The sequence below is a fragment of the Acartia tonsa genome, chromosome 7, assembly GCF_053477335.1.
Source record: "Acartia tonsa isolate MP-2025a chromosome 7, ASM5347733v1, whole genome shotgun sequence".
In the NCBI taxonomy this organism is placed as follows: domain Eukaryota; kingdom Metazoa; phylum Arthropoda; class Copepoda; order Calanoida; family Acartiidae; genus Acartia; species Acartia tonsa.
The window spans coordinates 30,526,127-30,545,133 of record NC_137266.1 but is presented as its reverse complement, the minus strand read 5'-3'; the positions used below and the strand labels follow the sequence as shown (position 1 = coordinate 30,545,133).

Here is a 19,007-nt window from a genome sequence, read left to right as displayed (position 1 = left end):
AGCTGTCATCTCTCAAAATAGATGAAAACCTTCTTAGGACATATAAGAAGCTTCAGTTTTTAAGAGATACTTTAGTGTCATCCTAACCCTAAGGATAGATACACATAAGTTGATATTTTAATGGCAGGTGTCCCATCCTCAGCTCATTAATTTTTCAGCCCTGTATCTGAAGTATCCTGGTATCGTGACACAATGTTACTGGAGTCTGACAACAATATATATTTCCACAAGAAAGGAACACTGCACACAATGACCATCAGACGTCTGCAGATGCAAAATTTTGGTAAGTTTACATTTTAGTGTGAAATTTTACCAATAGATGGCGTTATGCAGCATTATAAGTTGGGGGTGGTAAAATTCATTATGAAATCAATCGAAAGACTTGTGAATATCAGTATAGGGTAGAAAAAAGACCAATGAGAAGTGGAAAAAGAAATTCGAAAGGGCGTGAAAAAGGCATATTTAGAAAGACCACTTGCTATGTTGTATGTACAAATATAAAAAAAATACTTGAACTTCTATTTATTTTATCTTTCATCTTAGCTTATGTGTCACTAATATGATCTCTCTCTTCAAGTTGAGTATCGACTTTTGAAATGAAATGTAGATGCTCTCAGGGTTTGAGTAATAGTTGTGATTTATTTATCCTTTGTTTTATTATGTACTAGCGGCTACGCCCCTAGAAGCCTCTAGTTGACCTTATCCCATTTCAAATTTGAGTTTCAAAAGAGTCAAAAAGAACATTTTTTTTGGGGGGGAGGGGGGTGTAAAACCCTCCCAAAAATAGTTAAAAACCTTCCCAGAACCTATAAGAAGCTTCACTGTAAAGGAGAACAATATCGGTTCAGCGGTTAGCGAGATCCTTTGGGACAGACAAAAAACGTTTACTACTTTATATAATAGGATAGTTAGTCTTTCTGCGTGGTTTCAAAAAGGCTTAAATAGATAACTTCATTCAGGATATTTAAAAGTACTAGTTGCTGCGCCCCTAACCTTTAGGGGTGGTCGAAAGGAAACCCAAAGACACTTAGAATGCTTCCCTGAAAAGTAAAATAAATTCAAACCAGCAGTTCCTAAGATCTATAGCTTTAGACAAATAAAACCTAACTACTTTATAATATAGAATATTGATTTTACCCACCGAACCTAAAACAAATTAGATAAGATTTGTTTTAAAAAAAGTTTATTTGGATAAACCAGCTTATACCATATTAATATATCTTTTTCTCCGTGTAGAAATGTGTATATAAAAGTTTAAAGTTTTGTATTTGTACTCAGGAAATTACAGTTGTGTGGCCAGCAATATATTTGGCAAAAATGAAGCTTATATTCAGCTAACAGGTAAATTCAAACTTTTACAGATATTTGATGTTTGAAAATAGGTATAATTATGTCCATTAGTACCACAGCAACGACAGGATATTATTATTATAAGTATTGCATGCATTGGTGTCCATTGCGAATAACAAAGGTATTATGATATCCTTGCTAATCTAGTTTTATCAGGTTTCGACACCCCCACCCTTACAATCCTTGTCCTTAAGCCCTTAATTGTTTGACGTTCAAGCATGCTTTTGATTTAGATTATGCATTAAAGTATAATTCATTGTATATCCCTGCTTAAATATGTCTTTTTTTCTAACTACTTGTCCTTGTTTCTAAGTTTAAATCGAACTTGTATGTAAAATATTTTTGTAAACTTTGCATTGGTCAAGTGGTTGGTAACTATTTACTGTCCAGGGAAAATCTACTAAAGTTTAAAAAATTTACGATTTTTTTATTAGCTTAACAATGATTGAAGGGCAATACCTGCTACTTTTCATATTGACTAAAATTAAACAGATTAAAAATATTGAAATTAATTTAAATAAATTTTTCCTTGATCTTTAAATATTTTTTTATGAATTTGAATTTTTATCTTTTTTTTGGGAAAATATTTGTATATAAGTAATTTTTTTTAAATACAATTTTTCAATATATATAAAGAAACTTAAAATATTGCGAATTCTATTAAGACAAATTTGAATCAATTGGTTACAAATATATTTGTAAAGAAATACTTTAACATGACAAATATTCAACAAAATTCATCTATCAAATTAATAAAAAAAAACAATTTTTGATTGCTGTTGTTATGTTTAAGGATTTTTTGCATTAATATTAATATCGGGTACTACCTTGTCTAAAAATAGGAAATAGAAATGTCATAATGTACCATAATCAAATGTCTAATCATCCATAATGAGGAATGAGGATGGCTTATCAGCCCGTTTAGTATTCAGTTTTTAGCTTTTAAGTTTCAATGTGTTTTCATACCTTTAGTGAGCAAATTTAATTTTTTGATTACCATGATTGATCTTGTTTTAGGTTTACCAGAGCCTTCAGACCTGCACGAGCTGGAGAGTCAGCTGTCTTCTCCTATTTCAATATTCTGGAATACCATCAGTTATTCTCCTATACTCAAGTACAAGCTTCAGTACAGGAAAATGCAGGTTTGTGACTATTACAGACATGTTATTTGTGATTATCAGTATTATTAGAAATCAATCTATTGGCCTTTTTGTAAAAAAAATGTTTTATTTCCTGTATTACCAATTTGTTGAAATCAATATTCGCCTATTATCATAATTTTGTTAAAGGGTTAGAATTTCTGCATGTTTGTCTGTCTGTCTATACCAAAAGATCTCTCTCACCACTTAGTACTCTCATTAGTGAGCACAAAAAATTCCGGTAGAATTGTTAATTTATATACATCTCACCTAAAATTTTCCGATTAATCAAATGTCATTCTTAGGTCAAACTGACTCTAATTACAACAAAAAAAGAAACAGCAATTAGTGCCTAGTAAAAATTGACGTCAAACAATGCAAATGACCAATGATAGGCCAGTGTATATTTATATTGAGCAATGGTAAAATATATGCTGGCATATCATTTTTATTCGGCACTATTTTCTGCTTTCAAAAAAGATTTACTGCATTTAATTTTATATTCTTTAATATTTTTTTAAACACCTCATATTTGAATTTGACTGATTTGTGAAAGTTCTATGTAAACTTTTAAAAATGTTGAATGCCTTTCCTGTGCATTTTAAAACTTGTCACTGAATGACAAAATAATTTGTTATTGCAAGGAAAAATTTGTCCAACCCTAGAAGAATATGTTTAGTTTAGTTTAGTGTACATAATAAGGAGACATAAACTATGATAAAAATTAATATAATAATTATATTTAAAACAATAAAAACTATAGTATAATTTTCCTTGTCTTAATGTTATTAAATATGCGACAAGCCTACGTATGTGAGCATGTTATATTGAGAGAAGGTTATCCCACCCCTTTTCTTCCCAAGTCTATTTAATTTAGCTTTGAAAAATATATAAATAAAACATTTTGGTTGAAAAGTTTATTTTTTAAAAGTTTTTTCCTTTTGCCTAAGCATTAAAGAACCAAAAATTAAAGTTTAATAAATAATATCAACAGCATTGTATCACATATACACTACATTGAAAGGTTTAATTATAATTATGTTATTAAAAAGTTTGTGGCTACAAAAGAAAAACAAATCTAATGAGAAAAGTTAAATAGTAGATATATCCGTGTGTATCAATTTTCTCTAACTTAAGATATTCTCTATAGGATTTATATTTACAATTTTCCTATGTGTCATTTTTATTTTTTAGCAAAAATTTAAAATTACTTTAAAGTTTTTGTTTATTTTCTACAATTGCATAACTAAAAGTGTCATGTATGACGTCATAAAAATACGTCTACAAAGAAAGGATTAGAGAAGGGAAGCAGGTGAGAAAGAAAACTGCCTAAAAAAGAGATGAATAATAGACATATTTTTATGACGTCACACATGATAATTTCCGCATATCTAGAAAAGAATATTAATTATTAAAGACTAATCTTTATCTTTAAAAAAGCTTTTTGTAAATGTTACCTTCCTATTTTTTCGCAAGTAAGATTTAAGATTGGAGTCATCTTTTAAGAAAATAGTTATATTTTGATTGTATTAAGAAATGAAAAGAGCGTGCTAAAGGGTGTGTAAGGTGTGTCAAATATGAGAAATTATGCTAATCAAAATTTACAGGTAGGGGGGGGGGGGGAGGTGATTCTACATCAATTCAGATTAATATGACGGCGATACAATCTCCTCCTACAGTAAACTATTTAAACCCACCAATAACATTTACTATGTGTAAACCACTTCAAACTCTTTATAGTGCCTATAAAAAAAAACAAATGACCAATGATAGGCAAATACGCAATCTAAATTACCAACGGTAGGGCAGTATACAATTTAATTGATCAATGGCAGGCCAGTATGATGTCATTTTTTATAGGCACTGGAAAAAGCTTCGCTTTACGCCCCCCGTTATAACTTTAGTGTAGACACCTTGATAAAAGATTATATTTCTTTACAATATAATATCATTCGCCAACAATCCCTAAAGAATTTTCTTTTAATTACTTTTTTTGTCTCTCTGTATGTCTGCGTGTTTTGAAAGAAAACAATTAAATAAAAAAAGTTTTCCTATTATTTTTGTAGATGAAAGATTTTATTTGATATCTTCAAGTACAACAAAGTAATACCTTGAAAATAGAAAAGACTCAAAGACAATCAGGATCATTTTGTTATTAGATTTATGAAAATGCTGCTTAGTAGTGTTGTACTTTTATTTCAAAATCATCATTTCAAATTCCAAATATTAATGCATTTAGAGTGGCTCATAAAGTTTCAATATTATACCTTGTTGTTATAAGAATCTCCAACCAAGGCTTACAGGCTTACAGATCTTTCCTTTTTAAAAGAGGTAAAATAAATTTTTTTCTTTTCTTTTCAGAATACACAAGGGCTGGATCAGTTCTATGCTTGGGTTGAATTACTTCTGGTGCCAGGAGAAACAAATAATTCCTCTTCTATACACTATAATTATACTTATGTACTAGGTGAGTTCAATATGTCTAATTAATTTGTGCTGTGCTACATATGGTTATAATTGTCTTATTTGAAGCCGGTATTAGTTCCAATAAAAAATTATGGCATACAATATAAATTTTACCATATGTAAATTAAAATGTATATTGGCCTATCATTGGTCATTTGATATGTTTGACTTTATTTTTATAATGCATTGTAAGCTGCTTCAAGTTTTATTTTCAAAATCAATTTGTGATCTGCTCTTATGGTCATAAATGTCCTTTATTTATATGTAATATTTATATTAACTAAATAAGGGGGGGGGGAAGTTCTGCCACTTTCGCGTAAACAGTGTGCAGTGGACTAGGTATTGATTTTAGATTATAGGTTATTTAGGATAAAAGTTTACTTTTGGGTATTAGTTCACGTATATTTAATCATTTTTTGAATAGGTCTCCAGATTCAGGTGCTGCAGGCTGGAAGGTCGTTTCTGGACAGGTAAAAAAATTAAAAAATTTTTGTTTGAAGAGTTAGAGAGCAACTTATAAAACAAAATATGCTTCTTTTTGAATGTTATTAACATATCTGCAGAAAAAATTAAATTCGGCCTCCAGGTTCAGGTGCTGCAGGCCTCCAGGTACACTCTGGACAGGTAAAAATTTAAAAAAAATTATTTGAAGAGTTAGAGGTACACTTATTAAACCAAATATGCATCTTTTTGAATGTTATTACCATATTAGAAGAAAAAATGACAATCGGCCTCCAGGTTCAGGTGCTGCAGGCCTCCAGGTACACTCTGGACAGGTAAAAATTAAGTTTTCTTATTTGAAGAGTTAGAGGTACACTTATTTAACCAAATATGCATCTTTATGGATGTTATCATCATATTTGCAGAAAAATTTAAAATCGGCCTCCAGGTTTAGGTGCTGCAGGCCTCCAGGTACACTCTGGACAGGTAAAAATTAAAATTTCTTATTTGAAGAGTTTGATGTACACTTATTTAACCAAATATGCATCTTTTTGGATGTTATTACCATATTTGAAGAAAAAATGACAATCGGCCTCCAGGTTCAGGTGCTGCAGGCCTCCAGGTACACTCTGGACAGGTAAAAATTAAAAACATTTATTTGAAGGGTTAGAGGTACACTTATTTAACCAAATATGCATCTTTTTGGATGTTATTACCATATTTGAAGAAAAAATGACAATCGGCATCCAGGTTCAGGTGCTGCAGGCCTCCAGGTACACTCTGGACAGGTAAAAATTAAAATTTCTTATTTGAAGAGTTTGATGTACACTTATTTAACCAAATATGCATCTTTTTGGATGTTATTACCATATTTGAAGAAAAAGTGACAATCGGCCTCCAGGTTCAGGTGCTGCAGGCCTCCAGGTACACTCTGGACAGGTAGAAATTAAAATTTCTTATTTGAAGAGGTACACTTATTTAACCAAATATGCATCTTTTTGGATGTTATTACCATATTTGAAGGTAAATTGACAATCGGCCTCCAGGTTTAGGTGCTGCAGGCCTCCAGGTACACTCTGGACAGGTGAAATTTAAATTTCTTTTTTAAAGAGTTAGAGATACACTTATTAAACCAAATATGCAACTTATTGGATGTTATTACCATATTTGAAGGTAAATTGACAATCAGCCTCCAGTTTCAGGTGCTGCAGGCCTCCAGGTACACTCTGGACAGGCAGTTGTAAGTTGTACATATTTTAAAAAAGATAATTTGATCTGTAAAATATTTTTTTCAGAGTTCTAAAATGAAGAAAAATTTATTGTTCACTGGAAATAAGTAAATGACGAAAGTTATGTGAATATTATTTAGGATAACATTGCAAATTTTATGCTCTAATTTTTTATATAAAGTTTCTTTTCTATTTCTACATAGTATACCTTTCTTTTAAATAAAAGATTACACATTTGATTTACCTGTCCAGCAGGCTCTTGGAGGCCGCCTACAGCCTGTCTGGAGCCTTAAATGCTATATTATACTAAATTATTATAATTTAGCCATTTTCTTTTTAGAAACCATTCCTATAAATTCAAAAATAACCATTTAGGATTTTTTAACTGGCTACCAACAACCAGCAGTCAACAGGATCCAGGTAAGGTTTCCAAATTAAAAAGTATTAAAAAATATTTTAACTGCCTGTCCAGAGTTGACCTGGAGGCCTCCAGTACCTGAACCTGGAGGCTGATTGTCAATTTATCTTCAAATATGATAATAACATCCAAAAACACGCATATTTAGATTAATAAGTGTACCTCTAACTCTTCAAATAAGAAATTTAAATTTTTACCTGTCCAGAGTGTACCTGGAGGCCTGCAGCACCTAAACCTGGAGGCCGATTGTCAATTTACCTTCAAATATGGTAATAACATCCAAAAAGATGCATATTTTGTTTTATAAGTGTACCTCTAACTCTTCAAATAAAAAATTTTAATTTCTACCTGTCCAGAGTGTACCTGGAGGCCTGCAGCTCCTGAACCTGGAGGCCGATTTCCATTTTTTCTTCAAATATGGTAATAACATCCAAAAAGATGCATATTTGGTTAAATAAGTATACATCAAACTCTTCGAATAAGAAATTTTAATTTTTACCTGTCCAGAGTGTACCTGGAGGCCTGCAGCACCTGAACCTGGAGGCCGATTGTCATTTTTTCTTCTAATATGGTAATAACATTCATAAAGATGCATATTTGGTTAAATAAGTGTACCTCTAACTCTTCAAATAAATGTTTTTAATTTTTACCTGTCCAGAGTGTACCTGGAGGCCTGCAGCACCTGAACCTGGAGGCCGATTGTCACTTTTTCTTCAAATATGGTAATAACATCCAAAAAGATGCATATTTGGTTAAATAAGTGTACATCAAACTCTTCAAATAAGAAATTTTAATTTTTACCTGTCCAGAGTGTACCTGGAGGCCTGCAGCACCTAAACCTGGAGGCCGATTTTAAATTTTTCTGCAAATATGATGATAAAATCCATAAAGATGCATATTTGGTTAAATAAGTGTACCTCTAACTCTTCAAATAAGAAAACTTAATTTTTACCTGTCCAGAGTGTACCTGGAGGCCTGCAGCACCTGAACCTGGAGGCCAATTGTCATTTTTTCTTCTAATATGGTAATAACATTCAAAAAGATGCATATTTGGTTTAATAAGTGTACCTCTAACTCTTCAAATAATTTTTTTAAAATTTTTACCTGTCCAGAGTGTACCTGGAGGCCTGCAGCACCTGAACCTGGAGGCCGAATTTAATTTTTTCTGCAGATATGTTAATAAAATTCAAAAAGAAGCATATTTTGTTTTATAAGTTGCTCTCTAACTCTTCAAACAAAAAATTTTTAATTTTTTTACCTGTCCAGAAACGACCTTCCAGCCTGCAGCACCTGGACCTGGAGACCTATTCAAAAAATGATTAAATATACGTGAACTAATACCCAAAAGTAAACTTTTATCCTAAATAACCTATAATCTAAAATCAATACCTAGTCCACTGCACACTGTTTACGCGAAAGTGGCAGAACTTCCCCCCCCCCCCCCTTATTCATCAAACATTAAAATTATACTCCTATGCTAGATAAAATCATCTTTATTCATTTATGCTGCGCTGTTTATGGTTATTTTTTCCTTATACTTCGATAGCAAAGTTATTTTTTCTGCAGGTCTCTAAAAATCTTCTTCTACAATTATTCAGCAGCAAGTTTCGATAAGAAAATCCCTGCTGATTAATACCACTTTGATAGCAGCCGCCTATATTTTCCTTTTTTTTGGTCACCGTTTTTAATCATGATATTCTGCTCCTAGAAAGTAAACAACCCGCAATTGTAGCAACATTGCCCATTTTTATATTATCCTGAATTTAATCCACTTCTTTTCACAAACAACAAATTTTTAAGTGCTACATACAAAAAATTATGCACGTGAATGTGATTTAAAGCAGAGTTTAAAATCAGTGACAGCCACTAGTGTATTGTTGCTGCATATAATTGCAAATTAATGGAATTGCAATTCAAAACTTTTAGCAAAAAAAGTGGTGGAAAAAAATAGAATTATCGCTATTTCCACTTTCAAAGTTTATAGAGCAACTCTCTGACTCTCTAATGTTGGTAGGGCAACTATGACAGTTATTCCACAGTCCGTCAAATATTACAAGTGGTATCATACGAATTTTGACATCATTAATCTCAGAGAGAGAAGGGACAATGGGCTGTTAATTACACTAGTCCCCAAAGTTTTATAATAACGTTTTCTTATTATTTGGCTTAACAGGAACACAGTAATAGTGTCTGACTGATTATGACGTAACAAAAAAAATAGCCAATGAGAGGCCACTATAAATTTTACCATTAGTCAATAACGGCCTCTCATTGGCTAATTTGTTTTGTTACGTCATAATCAGTCAGACACTATTACTGTGTTCGCTTAACAGACTTAGCGACTTTTACTGAATTTTGATTGGTTGGTTTATTAAGTTAAGAGTTCAAACGTTTAAGCTACATTAATCTTGTGTGTCATCATTGGAGATGCACAACAATTTATCGTGGATATTTGCAAAAAAAAAAAAATAATACTGCAAGCTTGGCGTTGTTTCACTTCCTATGATTAAATTTATTCTTTTTCCCTTTCTCTCTCATTTGCTCTGTTTTAGTTTACAGAAGCTATTTTTAATGATTTTATGATTTTGTGAATTACAAATTTCAAGGTTGAATGAAGGCACAATTCTTTAGTAAACGTTTGAATAGACTCTGCTTTAGAGTTAATTTATATTTCGTTCCATTGTTCTGAAGTTTGATTTTTGCTTATTTAAGAGAAAGACTAAACTACATAACTTTTGTGTCACTTTTGAGGAAGACGATTCATGTGACGTCATATACATTTCGGAAAAGAAAAAGGGAAGGGAGGAAGAAAATATCTCTAAAATAGATGGGAGAAAAGGGAATCGTCTTCCTCAAAAGTGACACAAAAGTTATGTAGTTTAGTCGTTCTCCTTATTTAATGATGATCATTAGAGGGTTAGGTGTCGCTTTGGGTTCTAGACCTCTCAACACACCTTAAAACATACTCCGCGTCTTAATTCCAGTGTAAAGCGTCCACAGCCCTATAGACAACCAAGCCTTTGATTGCACGTCCTTTGTTATAAAAGTTTAACTGTGCATGGTAATGAGTTTTAGGAAAATGCATTCCTCCTAACACTCTAACTATTTATGTCGCACACCTGACATAGCAGCAGTAGAACCATTTTAACGTCTTTATTTATGACGCGGTGTTAAGCCGAGATTCGAACCTATAACCTCCCCGACTCATTTTGGATATTATTATAAGAGTAAATTATAAACTTGTACAACTTGCCAAATAGAAAAGTTGAAGAAATGCTTCACAACCATTGTGGCTTAATGTAATTTGTAACAACTACATTGTAAAAAAAATTAATATTCCCTCGGAGTTGAATAATACTAATCCAAATCATACTTAATCATACCCCTCCCCCCAAGCAAGCATGGGTGAGGCATGAATTATTGAATTACAACATGAAACTACCAATTATAGTCATGACTTTAAAATAATATAGTAACAAGAACATAATCAAAGAAATCAGACAGATATCTTAAGATATAATCCACTTTGAAAGTTTCAAAGATATATTTTAACTTTTTTCATCTGAATAATATATTTATAAACCGTCTGTCTGTCAGTAACGCTCAATATAGCTTTACCTTTTAGCTTTAAGGATAGGCATACCTCTTCCTTGGACAAATCATTACAAAAAATCTTAGCTTTTTTTGGACATAATTGACAATATTGAAAATACGTATCATATTCAATTCATGAATAAAAAAGACTTTAAAAAAATATTTTCAACTACAGAACAATGATTTTTCCTATTAAATTGATCAAATATTTGAACAAGAAAAAATATTCTAAATATAAAATTCTTCTACTATTTATAAATAAATGTTTTTGTCCATATTTCAGGGGAAAAACGATAACGTCTGAAAGAAGCTGTTAGGAGGATTAGAAAAATAAAAATAGAGAAGAGAGAAAAATTTTTAAAAAGAAACAAAAAGAAAAAGCAAGAGGGAAAAATACTATCATAAGTTATTAAAATTTTTTATTTGCTAAAATCAAACACAACATCAAGACAGACAGACAAACCCACTTATTTAGTAGCTTTACCTAATTTTCAATTTTATTTTTTTAATCATACTGACAAACATGAATGACTACGTTCATAAATATCGTAGTCATGATAACTAACAATATTTTTAATACAATAGAAAAGTTAAAAACAAAAATTACCTCAATTGATGTTCGCTTGTATTCCTTTCCTTTTAAAGTGCCTAGTCAGACACAAAACTTATCCCGCCTTAAATAAAGGTAGAAGTATTTTTTATTTTTTTTTTTTAATTTAAGTCATGGTGGGTTAAGATATCTTAGGTACTGGGTAGCCCCACAGGGTTAAGGCAACGCATGTGTAGGCCAAGCAAGAATGTATCAACAAGATTATAAATTCTAAGTTTTTCCTTCGAAATTAAAATCAATTATCTCCCTTTTCTTGTTCTCTGTTATCAATTCATTCATTTTGATATTCTTTACTCCTTCTATTTCTCTCCTTCTGTCTCTTTCTCTCATTTATGATCTAGGTGTTTACTTCTTTGATTGGAGTTTACTGTCCCTGATATACCCCCCATGAAAATAGTTCGGGGGGTATCATTATCCTAAAAGTCAGTAAGGGGAGTGGGGTGTGGGGTTGAGATTGACCCCTTAAATTTTTATTTTATTTTTAAAAATGGGAGATTTATTTAAGGAGGGTGTATATAGTTAAACTTCTCCCTGGGACCTATAAGTATGTTATTGTAAATAGTTAGACAACAACCCTACAAACCACTGTTTGAAACTGATTTGAAAAATATTATATATGTGTGGAATGAAATTGAAAATGGTTTGGTAATGCAGTTTTAAAGTTGTATAAATTCTCAGTGTCAAAGGTGAATTTCCTATATTAGGAGAGAGAAAAACGAAGGAAGTGCAAAATTTTCAGGGTTAAATCTATATGTATAAGTTTCAATTTAAAGGAGACTACTTTTTAGCGAATAAACAAATTAATATAAACACTTTAATTAAATTTGACTGTAATGAAAGCTGTTTAAAAATTTAAGTAATAAAGGAACTAAAAATAAATGTTGTTAAATTAAAGGGTGATGGAAGCAAATTAAGGTATGTAAAGGGGACCGACCGTTAAGGGTTAATATAAAGTAAATTTATAAACAGATCTGAAATCTCATGCTAAGAGTTACGAAATATTTCGATGATATAATTTTCAAAAGCAAAGCAAAATGATAAATAACTGCCCTTTTGTTTCAAACCAATAATGTGGTCAGATCATACCTACACTGTGTTCTTATTGGTTCAATTTAGGAATGGAACATTTAGACTTTCTACATTTAAAATCGATAGAAACCCCCCCCCCCCCCTCCTAAAAAATACATTTTCTTTTTAAAACTACAATTGAAATTGGGGTTGTCGACGTCCTCCCCCCCCCCCCCTCCTGCCCTCAAGTTGTTAATAAAGCACTGAACGTCAGTGTATATTTTATAAAAAAAAAACTTTAATTCCATAAATGATAAAAAAATTATGAATTTTCTTGTCCTCTGATCTCTAGAAAGGTTAGATCTTTTATTTGGAAAAGTGCACATTTTCTAGTTAAAATGTCTTTTATCTTAATGTTTTCTAATATTGGGTAACACGGTAGCACAATAAGGCTAGAAATAGTTTTTATCGTTTGTATTATAAACAGCTTTCTGCGGAAAGAAAAATAAAAAATTATGAGATTATTTCCAAACCCGGGCCAACAAAACTGATTTAAATTTTAGGTTTTTTTTATTTTAACCACTGAACCGATTGAGCTCTACTCTTCAGGGAATATACCTACTGGTCCTGTGATGGTTTTAAGCTCTTTTTTGGGGGCTGGGACACCCCCAACCCTCCCAAAAAATGAAAAATAACCCCCCCCAAAAAAAAATTCTTTTTAAAGCTAAAATTTTAATAGGGGGTCGACTACCCCCCCTTTCCCAAAAAAATTTCCTCCCCCCCCCTAATTTTTTTTTCTTTTTCTTTTTAAATTTAGATAAAACAAAAATAGGTTGATCAAACCTCTTTGGGCAAAGCCCCTAGAGGCTAGGGGCGAAGCCGCTAGTCTTGTATATAATAGGATACGTTACACGATTTTTCAGTATGGTGTAGGACTGGTTCTAATCTAGTGGATATTAATCGGTTTCGAGGCCATAATGGAAAATAATTGAAAAACACAATTCAAGAATCTTATTCATTATATTTATTGGGTTCTGTCTAATATCAAATATATTAGAGCACCTTAGTATTTGGTCAGGTTTGGATAAAGAAACTTGACCACAGAATATTAGGTTTCAATGGTCCAAAATATGTAGGTTTACAAAAAAATACCAAAAGATTCGTATATTTTCCTGTTTTGTTTATATTTCCGTCATTTCTAATTTTCCCCCTACTCCAGGATTGATTAATCTAATTTAGATAGCTTTAGTTAATTGTCTAGCATTTTAAACAATAGAGATTATTTAGAGCCTTAATGTATACTTATGGTCGATCAATAAATGTAATAAGTATACATGAATAACCCAGACAACTACCTGGCCCCGGTCTTTTTCGTCTGCTAGCAAATTTCTTTCTACTTTTTTGTAGCAACTTGGCTGAGTTAAAATTTACGATGCCATTGGCTGATATTGAAAGACCCAAATCAAAGCCCATAGGGTGGGAAATACGGTTATTTAACCCCTTACCCCTCTATACTGTGGATATGTCGATATAATGTTAGCAACGAACACTTTTATTAAAGGCATATAGCCAAAGTAAATTTTGTCAAATTCTTGTAAAAAGAGCTTGTCTTTATTATATCAGCCACTACCACTTTTTATGAAAGATAAATAGTCGAAACAAGGCGGAGAGTTTTTTTTTGTGTTAGGTACATGGTAAACCAGTAGGGCTAGGACACCGTAGGGTTAATGCTTTGGCATATGACTTACACATCTAATCTTACACATAAACCGCTATTATTTTATAATGTTTTTTTCTTTCTCCTATTTTTTCCAACTAAATTCAAAAAAGGAGAAAATTCTGGTTTATTTTTTTTTACATTGACAACAGAAATGAAATGTAACATTCCAATATATTTCTCTTTGATTATTCATACTTTTTATATTTATTTAGAATAATAAAAGAATACTTATATTTAGATCATCTATTCTAAATAATAAAATGAATGTTGGCTATATAATACTTTATAAAAATTGTTGCCAAGTACCAGTTATAAGGTTATAATTTGTGCAGCTGTTATGTCAGTTGAGATACATTAATAGTTAGAGAAGAAAGAATGCCTTGTCCAAAAACCATTGCAAATCATTACCATGCACAGTTAAGACTTCCAGACAAAGGTCATTCAAACAAACAGTTGGTTGTCTATTGGATGATACTTCATTTAAATCACTTGTTATTTAGTCAGAAAGGAATAAATTGGCTACCTTTTAGTCATGGATAAAGGTTATGGTTGAATTACAAAAACAAATCAGAATAGTTGCAAAAAAAGGTTTTGTGATTTTTGTTTGTTTCCTTTCCCTTATTCATCTTTTACCATGGATATTATTTCAGATAAACTGTGGCCCGATACAAGATACGAGGTTATGGTTCAGAGCTATAATATCTTTGGTTGGAGTCAGGAATCGGACGTTCTATATGTGATAACTCCAAAATCAGGTAAATGAATTCCAGTATGGCTTCGAAACCGACTAATATCCGTTGGATTAGAACTGGTTCTAAGCCAAACTGAAAAATCATGTATCGTATCGTATTATACGCTAATAGAAATGTACAATCATAAGATTAAAACCAGTTTCGGTATCTCTGGGTTAGCAAAACGTGTTTCAATCTTATAATTGTACATTCTCGTATTCATTCGAATCCGGTGAATAGGAACCGGTTCTCATCCATACGAAAAAACTATGTCTAGCATCGTATTATATCTAGCTTTCTACGAATATAAAAATGTACAATCATAAGATTATAACCAGTTTTAATCTTATAATTGTACATTCTATATCCGCGGAAAGCAGTTTATAATACGATGAAGGAAATAAATATTCTCATATCCGCTGTTTATAATACGATGCGATAAATAACTTTTCTCGTATTCATTCGAATCCGGTGGATAGGAACCGGATCTCATCCATACGAAAAAACTATGTCTAGCATCGTATTATATCCAGTTTTCTACGAATATAGAAATGTACAATCATAAGATTAAAACCAGTTTTTTTAGCCTGTGCCTTCGGCATCTCGAGGCTAAAAAAACGGTTTTAATCTTATAATTGCACATTCTATATCCGCGGAAAGCCGTTTATAATACGATGAAAGAAATAACTATTCTTGAATTGTGGTAAAGCTAATTTAAAATTTTCTGTTGAGATTTATTTTAAGTTGAAATTAGAGCAAACAACCAGAAAATACTATATAAAGCATATTCATTCATTTTCAAATATATATTTTAAAAATTATCAAAATTATAGCAGCAAATAAGCTTGTTAAAATGACAATAATCATTATTTACAAGTGCAACGCATTGCAAATTTTTTACCCAATTTAAAGAATAAGAAAAATGTTGGTTTTTCGATAAGCTGTCATGACCTGCAATGCACCTAATATTTAATACCTACAGGGTGTTATAAACTTACAGTCATTTTTAAAAAGATTTTTAAATAAAATTTATAAAAATACTGTTATCGACAGACGCACGTCAAGCGTTTTTTAAATAGCAAAAGGTTGATTTCCCTGAGGCTTACTGGCGGTTGGCGCGCGGCTGAAGCGCGGCTGCCGAGCCCTGGGAAAAAAAAGATCTAGCTATAAATCATAGATTGCTATTTTAAAATTAATATAACAATGGTTTAAAGTTTTTATTAGTTATAAAGGTATTTTCTTGTCAATTGAATAAATAACCACTCTATACTTTTATATCAAAGTAAAATTTTGTCTTCTATAAATCTTTTTCCATTTTCATCAGTTTGATAACTTTATAATTTAGACAAAAGTTTAGATTTGTTAATTATCTAACTTTTATACTTTTTCTTATATTTTATAACACTTATGTAATCTTTTTAAACCAAAGGTACTTTTTTACAATGATCTAAAGGTATATGACAATGGCTGATAAATTGATATACACCACCAATGATGACACACAAAATTACCCCTTATGTAGATTTAAATTAGCTGTGGTTGAAACGTTTGAACACACAACTTAATAAACCAACCACTTAAAAATCAGTAACAGTTATTGTTAAACTTTGGGGACTAGTGTGATAAACAGCCCATTGTCCCCTCTCTTTCTGATTTCTTGATGCGATAGCGATCACGCCCCTAGATTCTTACAGAATTTCTTATGTGAAAGGGGTTGATGTTGGAAGTTGATACTCAAATTTTAATTTTAGTTCTAAAAATAAAAAAATGTAAAAAAATATTCTGAGGTTCATATTTTCTCTTGATAGGGAGGTGGGGCCCTCCCCCAAAATAGTTATAAACCTTCCTTGGACATTTAGTTAGCTTCTTTGTGAAGGAAAACCATATCGGTTTCATTTTAATCTATACACAGTCATATAGACATCCTATCCCATCACTATCTAATATATCAGTTTATTTTCCTATTTCATGGACCTTTGTTACCCTTTACATTTATTTTAAATATAACAAAATCTTTTCTATAGAAGTAAGAAATTTAATATTTCCATTTATATTGAAAACCTAATTTCAATTTTACAATTTATTAATTTAAACTAAGGGTGCAAAATAATACTATTTTAAGATAATTTATTTCATCCCGTCAAATTATGTATTTGTATGATTATAACACAAACCAAGAAGATTTTACCTTTTTATTCAAGTTTTGTGCTACTTATTTTTACATATTTTGTTGCAATTATACCTCTATTAGTGAATTTTAAAAATTGCGCGAAATGCAAGAAATATAAAAATAATTTGATTATTTTACTAGACTTATAAAAGAAAAAGCTATTAAAACTGGCTGACTCAGATTATGGCGTCAAAAAAATTAACCAATGAGAGGCCACTATAAATTTTACCTTTGGTCAATTACAGTGTATACTGGCATCTCATTGGTTTATTTTTTTTGACGTCATAATCTGAGTCAGCCACTTTTACTAGCTTCATAGAAGAAGGATGTTAAGTACAGCGTTTAATTTTGTGTAAATTTTAACAACCTTATTTTACATTAAAAAGATAGATTGAAGGAATTTGAAATGATCATTTTCTTATTACTCATATTTAGAAATTTCATATTAGGATCTGTAATTTATTCAAAAAATAAAAGAAAAAAAATGTATTGTCAATACTATTACATATTGACGATTTTATAATTTTTTAGTAAAGATATCCTTTTTATTTTCAGAAGCAAGTAGATCCTTGAGTTCAAGTGTACCCAATGCCAATGATCCCAAGCCACAGCTCATTTTATCTGGCTCTTCTAATGTATCTTGTAACCCTGTACTATTAATTGTTTTTATTATCTTTAGAATGATTGTATTTAAGTAAATATTTATTGCTAGGAGGTTTGTGAAGTTTGTCAACATGTCTATATATATTGTGGTGACTTTATCTCAGGGACGTATAAGGGTGATTAAAGGGATATTTTCTACCCTAAAATTGTTAAAGTACATTAGATTACTTCCTCCCCGCCTCCAAATCATCTAACCCCCCACCCCCTAAAAATAAAATAATATCAAAAGCTGAGACGTCCTTGGTTGTTTATAAGCTTAACGGTAGGCAATGATGTTTCATCTAAAGAAATATATATGTGTGTAAACACAGCTTCTATGGTTTTAAGTTCAAGAAGCTTTTTATAGTGCCTTGTAAAAAAAATGACGTCATGTAAGCCTACCATTGGTCAATTAAATTACATATATAGTTGCCTGTAATTGGTAATTTAGTCTATGTATCAGCCAACGATTGGTAATTTGTATTGTTTGGCGTCAATGTTTTTTATGGGTACTATAAACAGCTTCCAGAATTAAAGATTGTTGATGTGGCTTCTATTGAACGTAATTGTCCTTTGCTTACTACTGCTGTGATTGGTAAAGCATGCGTAAAAAGGAAATAATTATTTTTCAGCACTTTTTAAAATTAATTTCAAACACTGTGTGTTTAAAGATAAATATTCAGTAGAGAAAAAAAAAGAAACTCATGAGGTTTAATTTTAATAGTTTTCTAGGTTTAATTTAAATGCGATATTTGATTATTTTTAAATGATTTAATTAATAATAATGTAAAAAAATAAAAATATATTTGTGTTTCTATGTAATGTTGTATAGTAAAAAATTTATAATAAATTTAGTATATAAAAAGTTTTATCTCTGTAATTCTTGTAAGGCCTAATTAGCTGGTTTTTTTAAAGCGAGCTTTTCTATGATTAGGGTCGGTCCGTCCGTAAGTACGTCCAAAACGATCAGCTCTATTCGTTAATTCAAACAGGTTAGAATTGTCCTATTCATTTCAAACTTTGCATGCTGATTCTAATAACATTTAGGACGACTTAGAAGTTGTAGCAACACTATAATCGTTACCAGAAAGTCCGTACTTCCATTTAAAACAAGCAGTTTTTTTACTCCTTTGACTACAAATTATTGTATGTTAAATTATCATCCCATTTTTCTGATTCTACTGATTCCTATTACAACAAGGTACAATATTATAAGCATATCGTCTCTATAATCAAGTCCTAAAAAAGTCAATATGTCCTTAAACAGTATTGTGTATTTAATCAGTTTTGCAACAAATTTACTTAAAATTTTGTATAGACTTGATACTAAGTTTATTCGGTTATGACACTTTACAAGTGTTAATAATCGTCTGTCCTTCCATTTCAGAGCTTCGGTTTTATGGATGTGGTCATCCTTGTTTTATTAATAATTACTTTATGCGCAGCGCATCTACATGTAAAACAAAAATGGGTTATTCACAAGAAGGGA

The 19,007-nt window shown here is 31.1% G+C and overlaps 1 protein-coding gene across 1 annotated transcript in view; it reads left to right on the top strand.

Annotated features, from left to right (window-relative positions):
* Window positions 1–18,379, top strand: part of LOC145325258 (opioid-binding protein/cell adhesion molecule homolog) — a 100,700-nt gene extending 82,321 nt beyond the window's left edge. Inside the window, exons 10-15 of the mRNA XM_080168192.1 lie at window positions 159–283; window positions 1,279–1,341; window positions 2,368–2,492; window positions 4,851–4,956; window positions 14,626–14,730; window positions 17,432–18,379. Of these exons, the coding sequence (XP_080024318.1) occupies window positions 159–283; window positions 1,279–1,341; window positions 2,368–2,492; window positions 4,851–4,956; window positions 14,626–14,730; window positions 17,432–17,574 (667 nt within the window). The 3' untranslated portion in view covers window positions 17,575–18,379. The remainder of the gene's footprint in view (window positions 1–158; window positions 284–1,278; window positions 1,342–2,367; window positions 2,493–4,850; window positions 4,957–14,625; window positions 14,731–17,431) is intronic.
* Window positions 18,380–19,007: the final 628 nt, after the last annotated feature.